Here is a 10,685-nt window from a genome sequence, read left to right on the forward strand (position 1 = left end):
TTGAGGTGTTGGAGCGTGTCCAGAGAAGGGCAACGAGGCTGGTGAGGGGTCTGGAGAACAAGTCTGATGAGGAGCGGCTGAGGGAGCTGGGGTTGTTTAGCCTGGAGAAAAGGAGGCTGAGGGGAGACCTCATCGCTCTCTACAACTCCCTGAAAGGAGGCTGTAGCGAGGTGGGGGTCGGTCTCTTCTCCCAAGGAACAAGCAATAGGACGAGAGGAAACGGCCTCAAGTTGCGCCAGGGGAGGTTTAGATTGGACATGAGGAAAAATGTCTTTACTGAAAGAGTGGTTAAACATCGGACCAGGCTGCCCAGGGAAGTGGTGGAGTCACCATCCCTGGAGGTATTTAAGAGACGTGTAGATGAGGCGCTTAGGGACATGGTTTAGTGGGCATGGTGGTGTTGGGTTGACGGTTGGACTCGATGATCTTAGAGGTCTTTTCCAACCTCAATGATTCTATGATTAAATCATCTGGTTTATCTTAAAGTAAAACTAAGGGCTCAGGCCAAACATTGTTTTAGTTAAGGAAGCTTAAAATGCCAACTCAACATTTCAACAGCCACCAACTATTTACATGATACCTTGTCACTTACGACAAAAAGAGCAAATTAGCTGAGTCCTCTTTCACCCAAGTTTAATTAACGTGTTTCATGTCATATTTCAAGGAAGCTGGACAGTTAACACAGCTCAGCCCTGTGGTGACTTTCTAAGCCACTGTAACTCCACTGTCTGTTCTTCAATGTGTGCTGACTTTGGCATCGTTCACATACTCGTTCCTCTCTTTTTGTTGTTTTTCCTAAACGATGACAAGGCTTCAATCTAGTCCTTTTTCATCTGCATTACTCACACTGATTTTCTTTCCACTCAGCAGGCTTTTACTCACTCCCAAGACAGCTCTGTCATTGCTGGCAGTTAGATTCATAAGCACTGGCCTGGTAATTCAGGTAAACTTTAAGTGACGACGTTGAAACTGTCTAGTTCTATCAGAAATCATATTTTGAGAGATAGTCTGAAACATGCAACACAAATACTGATGGTCATATCTCTCTATTAACACATATTAATTAATCAATACTGCCGTGAGCCTGTGAAGTACAAGTCATTACTCCCATTATATTTATGGAGAACCCAACAGAGATATACTTGCATTGGCTACAGAAGGACTTAGCTTTAGATAAGTGACTAATTCTTGTGAGACCAAAATCAAGAGTCTTGTGTTCACACCATGCCTCAAATTCCTCTCAAGTACTAACTTTTATCCAACCGTGGATAAAAATTAGGTAGGTGAAATGGTAACTGCAGCCAGTTGCCTACTTTGCTCTTCTGACAGAGGATGCTGCCCCATGGTAGGAGTAACCAAGTTACTCTCTAACCATGGTAGTTTTAAGACTGTTCAATTTTAATCTTATTCAGTATTTTTTTTTTTTCTTTTAAAAAGACTCTGTTTTCTTCCTTCTCCTTCTGCAACATGATGCCCACTTATCCTTTTTAAAAGACATCTATGGTTTAATCTGGAAACTTTATACCTAAATGGGTCATCTTGGCCCATTTCCTCTAATTTAATACTCTCTAATCCCCTCCAAATAGGTTCACCCCAGCTTTCACTCAGTCAAAAATTATTCACCTCTACTTATATTGCGTTCTCGGTGACCATATAAACTGCACATATACTGGAATAAATCAAAAAAGCTGCTACTTCTCTGATGGAGGGTGGCAGCTGATTAACAGGGCACATCAATGTGCCACAACAATTCCAGAAAGCAACAAGAACAACGCGATACCCAACTAAAAGTGCACGGGGGCAGAACATGACTGAAATCTAGCTAAAGCACAGGAAATTAAAACTCTATAATTCACAGTTTGGAAATTTATGTTAAAAGTCTGAGTCAAAGTTAAAGCTAACAGACTGTCCTTGTGCTCACACAAAGCACAGAGGAGCTCCAAGATCACTCTGCAAACTCTGAATTACCAGTATAATAAAGATGCACAGGGCAGCGTGGCCTTACCTCCAGACTTCTTTCCTGCTGTGAACTAGATCTTTACAATTTCAAGTGGTGATTTTAATACTGAAATCCAACATATTTCCAGCTAAAAGAAAGAAGAGGAGGTGGCTCAGGGGACTGGGAACAAAGTAGGAAACTACTAGTTTTGTATAGAAGACTAAGCCACCAGCAATAGAAAATAACTAATTAATGGTTGTATCAAGAAGTCTTTTTGAAATACATTAGTAGTTTAGTTTCCAACACAAAAACCGTGGCAGTTGTCACTTTTTGCTGTGACTCCCTCTACGGAAGTCTGTGACTGCACTGCCACTTGCACTATGAATGTCCATAGACTAGATGAATAACCTTCATCCTTGAAATAATCCATCTGGGAAAATTTGACTGCATTCACAGCAGCCCAGTTTCTTGCTACCTGTTCTGTAGACAGGATTTCTCTTTCCAGCTCAGTCTGACAGAAGGTACAATCAGAAGTCAAGAGGTCAAAGTATCTCAAGAATCTGATTGCCAGTGGACAAGCATTTGGCCATGCCTATAAAAGAGGTATGGGAAACAGTGATATGGGACTGGCCAGTGAGAGAGATGGATGACAGCACAGTACAGGTCAAGCCTTTCCTTTCAGCCTGACAAGCTTCAAACTTTGAATTCATTTGCTTATTTATTGAAGAAACAGCATGGATACCAATTACATTGAAGATTCATGACAGATATCATTTAAAAGAACAAACTAATAGGCTCAATTTCAAGGATGAGATTTAGACAACTTCAATTCGTACTGGGATTCAAGACACAGCAGTTGTTGCTTGGACCAACACATCCAGTTCTAATGTTAGGTCAGGTGCCCTAGGTTTTCTGCCTTTGCTATATAATACTACGTTAATGGTGTACTCATCCCCTTTCACCAAGTCTGTAGTGGTGCTAAACTCTCTGGCACAGCTCTGGTATCCCTCTAGCATCTTGAGTAGATGTATGGAGATACACCTCTTTTAACACTACCTTTTCTCTGATCAAGGCTGAGTTTCTAAGAACTGCATGATTTTCCTTCTCTTTCAGTGACAGAAAAGTAGAAGTAGAAATAACATATCAGCCAGACCAAATGAGGAATTAGATGCTACTGTTCCCTGGTTTAAATGTCTAGCAAATACCAAACCAGTGGAACTCTCCAATTTGGCCAACTGCTGACAACCATTGTAACCATTTCTCTGTTCTTTTTAGACAAATTAACAGAAAGAAACCACCAAACAACTCAATTTTTGTGGTTTTTTTTAGCTTGTACTTACACTACTGGAAAAGTTCTGAGCATACTTTACATGGGGATGGGACGTTATAAAGCCTCTTGAGGGTCTTCAGTGTTATTCACCATTCTGTAAGACACAATTAAAATATACAAAAACGTTAGAGATTTCTGAAAGGCAAATACATTCTGACTTATTGTTATCTGGCATACAATTATACAGCCGGCTTACAGAGGGCGACCTTACGGCACTTTCACAAGGCAGCAGTGCCAAATCACTTCTGGTTAAAAAAAAAAAAATAAAGACAGGTCCCTTCAGGATCCTTCTCAACCACCCAATCCAGTCCTCTGCTAAAAGGCAGTAGAATGTATACCAATCACTAAATATAACCATGGTTAAGAAAAATGCTCCCTGGAACCACTGAATGTTCTTATATCATCTTTCAATTTTTATTTTTTAAATTATCGTTAAAGCCTCACCCTCTTTTTTTACCTCCCTTTGCCTTCAACGGGAGCTTTGACGTGGTTTGCAACAGACCCACGGTCTTAAAGTCTGGTAAATAATCTTTTACATCCAAACAGCCTATGAATTATAACGACTCAAGTTATAAATGGATACTTTACAGATCTAAACAAGGCCAACCAGCTGAGTATTCTGAGCTTGTGCACACCCATAGGTTAAAAACTGGAAATGGTCAATCACATCACTCTGGATAATCTGTAATTAATCCAGACCCATATATAATCATAGACATATACTTCAATGCACACGGTAGATTCTTAAAGAGAAAGTTGATGTCTGGTATTGTAATCAGTCCAGAGACAAAAATTTAAATTACAATTGATTTCTTTTGGCCACAAGTAAATTCAACTATGCAATCATTTAGCCTTATGACAGTTACCTACCCTTTTAACTCACAAAAGCTATTAAAAGGATTATTTGGCTAACATCCGCAAAGAGCTTAGAAGACAGGTACTATGTTCTGAAAAGGAATGACCTAATAGAATTTTCTTTAGCTATCACTGCTGATGTCTTTCTCCACAAACTAACATGGACTGAAAGTGCTTCGAAAGTCAAACTATTAACCAATGGGAAAGAGAAAGGCAGGGTATTATATCCAGGCAGATGCAGAAAGAACTAGAGAGAATATTTACACTTCAGGCTATGGGCGTATGTGAGCTGGAATAGAAAACAAGTGGGTAGAGTAGCACAGGGATTTGCAGGGGATGATTTACCCTGCTCCATGAAGAGTTGTCTGTAATAGCAGCAACCAAGCCTTGCGGACGGACACATCTTGGCTCTTCTCAGTGGTTAAGAGTGGTCCAGACGCTACAGCATGACTCTTCCTCTATCACACCTGCTGTAGGCTTTGGGGAAGAACTGCACCTAGTCCAGACGGAGTCTGCTGGACATACACTGACTATACCATCGTTTATGTGGCTTTTTCCCTTTTTTCCTTCGTGAAAAAACTTAGGAACTCTCAGGGCAAAAGGCTGGGCTGAATGAGCTTTTCCAGGGGTTCTGGCCACCAACTCTCCCAGGGGTTTTAAGCCTGCCCCCACATGATTGCTCCCACCCAGATGTGCCAAAGGAAAGCGCTGGGTGTTTTCGGGGAGGGAGCTGCTGAGAGCTGGCTGCTGCCATTTCCAGAAGAATTCATCTGGCCCACATCTAGGTCTTGAGTTGCCTTCTTCCTCTCCAGGAAAGGAGGTCGCCAAGAGCAAGGTCACAGACAAGATGAGTGGTCCCAGCAGACCACAGGTCATGTACTGTGGCCTGGGAGAGAAATCGTGACACTGAAGTGCTAGTGGATGGAAAAGACAAACACACGGGTCCCTTGCAGTCAGCCACCCCAAACCTTTTAAAGATAGTTCTACACCAAAACACTTCTCTCTTCAATCTCTTAACTGCATTTAAAACATTTTCCCTGAAGCAGTCACAAAAAAAAATGAGATCATGCTGTTGACTTATTGCCAAATTTTGAGTTTAATACAGAGAGCTGTTTTGTTTTCCAAAGAGGAACAAATTAGACTTAAATATATACAAACTTTCTGAAGGTCAGAGAGGAGAACTGGATTCCTCAGAGAAAGATTTGCTTCCAGGGTGAGGAGCGTGGAAGAAGCAAAGAACAAAACCCACAAAGGAAAGATCACCTTCCATCATCATGAAACACAGTATTAAAACTGGAACATGAGAAGATGAGATAGAGAGCCAAAGAAAAGGCTGCAGTAACTCAGGTGTGAGATGACAAAGGCAGGACAATGATATTAGTGATACTAATGGAAAAGAAAAAAATGATACAGACCTCAGATGTTATAAATGAAGAGCCATTAGGACCTAGCCCAAATTTGGGATGTGAACAGAGGAGGAAGAAGGAACTTTTCCAAGAGACTCCAAATCTGTGAGCGCAGACAGAGTATGACAGCATTTCAGCAGAAATAAACAGGAGAGAGTTCATGAGAAAATAGGAGGAATTCTCAATTTTTGCTATGTTAAAGGTTGAGGCAGCACTGTTACGGTCTGAATGCAATCGCAAACTGTCACAGACAGAACCAAGCGGTAAGGCAGGTTGAGGAATCCTCAGGTCTGCCTTGGTAGCTGGACTTGTGAAAGCAAATGCAGTTACACAGAAAGGAGAGGAAGCTAGTGCTTCCTACGTCTGATGCCAGAACAGAACGGCTGCTATTGAAAAGGGTTACAAATAGTCTTTGACTCAACGTTGGTCTAAAGTTCAGCAGCACAGAAATACCTTCCCCCCCCGTAAAGTTGCTTAAATGTTTTTGTAATTTAAGGGCCTATCAGATGGGAAACAAGCAACCCCTTGCCTATAATTTTAGCCAAAAAAGTTCAGCCCCGAACAACGTAACTTCAGCCACCACAAATCATGATTCTGAAATTGTCACCGAACATCGGGAATAAAACTCTTTAACACTGGGTGTATTAAAGAGCAGGCATTATTTTATTTGGCTGGGTGCATGGGGGATCTCTCCTAGCATGCACACCATATGTTGCATCAACCGTCTCTTATATGGCTCTTCGATATACATATTCATTATAATTTCTTGGAATAATCATACATATTTATTAGATTTCTCAGAACTAATTACAATATCTGCATAGTCTTTCACGCCTGCATTTTGAGTCCTTAGGAGCATCTACAGGTGTCTTAGGTGGTCTCTGATGGTCTTTGCAGGAGGTGAACTCTTCTTGAACCTTTGGGCCCTTCTCCTTACGTGGTCACAAATTGGCTCCTCACTGCTGTTTGCCACAGTTTTGGTTATCCTTGTCTGGTTTCTGCTAGTACTTATCTGTCTCACAATGTGCTCGATAACTTTGGCCTTGCATGTGATGTGCTCGTTAGCTTGATTAATCCAGCAGTTTATCTTACAACTATTTACAACAAAATCATGAGATATCCATATTTCCCTCAGTCTGCTTTTAGCATAAACCGAAGCAGCACACCAGGTTTGATCACAGCAGCGAAAGCAGGTGTCACCACAATCTATAGTTGATATGCAAGTAAGAACACACAAACCTTTGCCCTTTTCGCATTATTCATTAAATAAATTATCTGCTAATACAGGGAAAACAGTGCCAGCTCTCCCTTCCTACTTCTGGTACAGACAATAAAAAAATTTCAATATTAGTATGGAAATCATGGCCACAGTTGTAGAATCAGATGGAATGAACAATCTTGTCCCCAGCTTAAGTTGCTATAAAGGCAGCTTAAATTTACAATGGATGAGTCTTCATGGCAATCTGTTTTTCAGATATTAAAAATCTCATTTTCTCAGTACCAAGGACAAGTGGAAGTGTAAAGCACTGGAGTATCAACTCTGCATTTGTCTCACTTGACACGAAATCATTCTCATTTTAGTTCAGATTTTTAATACATTCTTGGGCTCCACTTCAGTTTTCTTCATTTCTCACTGTATGCAATTAAATGTTTTGAAGTATAGTTCACCCTGATCCACAACGTCTTGCAGAGGTAAAGAGGAAGTCACTTGGTAAGGATGAGGCTGATATCACTTATTTGGAAGAGAAATTCATTTTCCCTTTTAATTTCTGAGTGAGTCACATTGTAAAAAATAATGCCACCACTTTGTATTTCAGTAATACCTTCCTTGGTCAGTTCTTAAAAAGGGTTTTACAAATAACAATTTAAAAGCTTTTGTCCTTGGGAAAGAGAAACATCACCACTTTGTCAAAAGTAAAACATGAACAGAGGGACTAAATTCTTGGCTTAAAGCCACACAGGATAGTGTCAGTGGCTGAACATGGTATCTGCCTGAGGACATAGGCCCCACTACTACAATAGGACTATTACCAAACCAGCTATTGAAATGCAGAAGAGCCAAGTTTCAGCTTGCTGATAAACCTGGCGCACTGGATGATGAAGAAAACCTGCAAATTCAGCCCCAAGAATGAAGTTCTACCACTGCTGAATTTGCAATAAGGCCAGATCCCCAACCCCATGCATAATTACAAACCAGTCCTCTCCTAGAAGTAACAAAAAATTCCAAAATTTAAGTCTTTTACTTAATGTATAGCTTAATGTCTGTAGGAATCGCCAGGTCTTCTGCCTGGACTCTGTGTGTGTGTGTGTGCGCGCGCGCGTGCATGTGTCTGTGAACATGGGCTGTTACATTTCATCCACTTCACCTTCTCTACACTGAGGCCAGCATAAAGTAAAACAAACCTGTTACCTGGCTTAACTTATGCCCAGAAGACATCTTGCCTCAAAAACAGCAAGAGATCAAGGATCCATCCACTCTAATACATTCCAGTGGTTAATCACACCCTCCATTACAAATTTGTACTTGATTTCTACTTTGAATGTGTCTGGCTTCAGATTCCAGACAGCAGCTCCTGTTAAGCCTTCCTTTGCCAGCTTGGAGTCCTTTATTCTTGGGAGATGTTCAGACAGGCTGTTGTTTACCCAGTGCTTTTAAAACTCCAGGTACTGCATTGGTACCAAAACTTAAAGATAAATTCATCTGGGTGCACGCACAAAAGTAGGACTAATGTCCAAAATACTGAAGCTAATCTAGGACTCTCTAGCCCATTTTCCCAAAATAGGCCTATTAGAAAAAAAATAAAAATGCTCTGCCATATGACTTGAGGATATGTTATATTTGTGCCCTGGAAAGCAAGGTTAAGAACCTTCTCTAAGAACTGCCACCTCCTGAGCACACACTGTGGCTTGGTGACGTGCACCATCCAGTTTCATGTGGTCATTGTACCGCAAAACCAAGAGAAGAGTTGTTTCTTAAGTCTCCAGGCTCCAAGTTATTTAAATATCACTACTTGAAGTTAGTACATTGATGTGTACCTTGAGCATGGTCTTGCGCAGACCCTCAAGAAGGTGCGCAACAAGCTCTTGTCAAGAATCATTGCTAAACAAGCAATGCAGTCACTGCATTTGCTGCAGCTTCTGGGTTTCCTTGAACCAATGTTTGCAAGGAGCATGTTGGCTCAGTTGCAAGGTAACAAGGCATGAATTGCTACGGCAGAGATCTTATCTTAAGGGACCCAATCATGGGTTGAGGTTGGAAGGGACCTCTGGAGGTCCTTTTGTCCAACCCCCCTGCTCAAGCAGGGCCACCCAGAGCCAGTTGCCCGGGACCATGTCCAGAAGGCTTCTGAGTATCTCCAAGGTTTGAGACTCCACCACTTCTCCGGGCAACCTGCGCCAGTGAATCAAAGGAAGCAAGAGAGCATACTTTTTAGGAACACAAAAGTTCCTGAAGAAACTGCTCAGAAGTTACCTCCAAACAATGCTGTTTTCAGCCTTACTGTGACTGTGTTAGTTTACCAAACCCTTTACAGTACAACCCACCAGCAAGCTGTATTTTGGGATTATGGTGAGGGAATAGAGTAGCATCTTGCCAAGCTTACAGCAAAAATTTTTTGATGGGATCCTCTTCTTCCTCAGAACTCTTAGCTGAAGGGAAATCATCGAAAGAAGCCTTTTCCTCTTTAGAAAACACACACCTCAATCTTACGATAAAGCCACAGTTGGTAAACTTAAAAAAGCAAGTAAATCATTGCTGCCACAACATCTCCTGCAGAGATCTCCACAGAACAATTAGCCAAGGATTGCAGTTAAATTGTTTCCCTCTTCTTTTCCCTCTCCAGCCCCACGCAAAATACACCTCCTTACCCAAATTTAGTGGAATTGCCTAGAGTGCAAGCCAGAGGCCAGGCTCCATTTTGAAGCAGACTAGCAATGGATCCTCTCTACAGAAAGACTGAGGTCACAAAATCATGAAGTTTCCCAAACTCACCCAAGGCTTCCAGAAAGGCAGAAAAGTTCATCTGTATTTCACTGGGAAGGACCCCGAGTTACTCCAGAAGTCCCAGAGATACATAAAAGACAATGCAGTCCCAGTCAAAGGACATAATTTAGTATTGCTTTGTCCTTAATGGCAGCTGGAAAATGAAATGCTAGCATCAAGATACATCTGCAGACACATTTCAGCACAGAACCCCAGGTTATATTTTCATTATTGCTTACAAATGAGCTTCCAGCCTTAATGTACCAAGCACCTATACTGTTGTCTCTCCTGAATTTCAGTTATGTTGTCCCTTCCAATCATGTCTAAAAACTTGCCTGGAACCAAAGGCCAGACTTGAATTAGCTTTTCTGGCTAAAATTACAAGTGAATCTCGACAGCGGAAGACTGACAGCGAGGCACACAAACTCATGGCTAACAGCGATAGCTAATGGCTGCTACAAAGACCACTTCCTTAATGATCAAATAGGTTATCTTAATCCACTTAGATCAGTTTGAGCACTGAAACAGATGAGGAAGAGCGAGATGGTCATTCACACGTGAGAGATAATTTAAGGAGATGGTGGCTGTCAGTTGAGTGGTTCAGTTCAAAATGTTTGACGCTGCACTGCAACAGAGCAGAAGCTGTCACGAAATTAGTAACTGCGTGTCAGAAGACAACAGGCAAGAGCAGAGAGCTGAAGGAGCAGTCCAATGCCAGCTAACTCCTACAGAGCTACAATGGGCAGGACACACCCTAAAGTAGAATGAAGATAAGATTTAAAGCACTTACATGCCAACAGTAGGGATTATACCTTGAACTCTGTGGATACGTACACCGTAAGGCATACACGTTCATGTGGACAAAACTGCAGATGGGAGATTGCCAAGTCCTTGAGTCCAAGCCTGGGCCAAATATACAGTAAATGAGAGGCTCATTCAAAAAAGATCCCAATTAACACTAATTATCTTGACGGTTTTCTGCTAGGAATACAGTGACATAGTAGCACTGGATATGCCAACTGAAATGAGATTCTATATTGCCAAGCATATGTGGCATAGTGTGAGTATACCTCCACTACAGAATATTGTTAGACGTGAGCATCTCTGCTTACTAAGTCTATTCAGGCAGGCTCACGTGCAGTCCACACCTGTCTGGTTAGGACCATAATAATG

At 41.6% G+C, this 10,685-nt stretch overlaps 1 protein-coding gene across 2 annotated transcripts in view; it reads right to left on the bottom strand.

The window, feature by feature from the left end:
- The window catches only part of HMBOX1 (homeobox containing 1), a 74,521-nt gene extending 64,171 nt beyond the window's left edge, over positions 1-10,350 (bottom strand). The window contains exons 1-2 of one of the 2 annotated variants that reach the window (XM_009319713.1): positions 10,303-10,350; positions 3,280-3,363 (exon numbers count right to left, since the gene is read on the bottom strand). In XM_009319713.1, the coding sequence (XP_009317988.1) occupies positions 3,280-3,302 (23 nt within the window). In that variant the 5' untranslated portion in view covers positions 3,303-3,363; positions 10,303-10,350. Of the gene's footprint in view, positions 1-2,005; positions 2,088-3,279; positions 3,366-10,302 lie in introns of those variants that run through there. The other variant, XM_009319714.1, reaches the window with a different exon arrangement.
- Between the last annotated feature and the right edge of the window lie 335 nt (positions 10,351-10,685).

Source organism: Pygoscelis adeliae, unplaced genomic scaffold (assembly GCF_000699105.1).
Source record: "Pygoscelis adeliae isolate BGI_AS28 unplaced genomic scaffold, ASM69910v1 Scaffold121, whole genome shotgun sequence".
NCBI classification, from domain to species: domain Eukaryota; kingdom Metazoa; phylum Chordata; class Aves; order Sphenisciformes; family Spheniscidae; genus Pygoscelis; species Pygoscelis adeliae.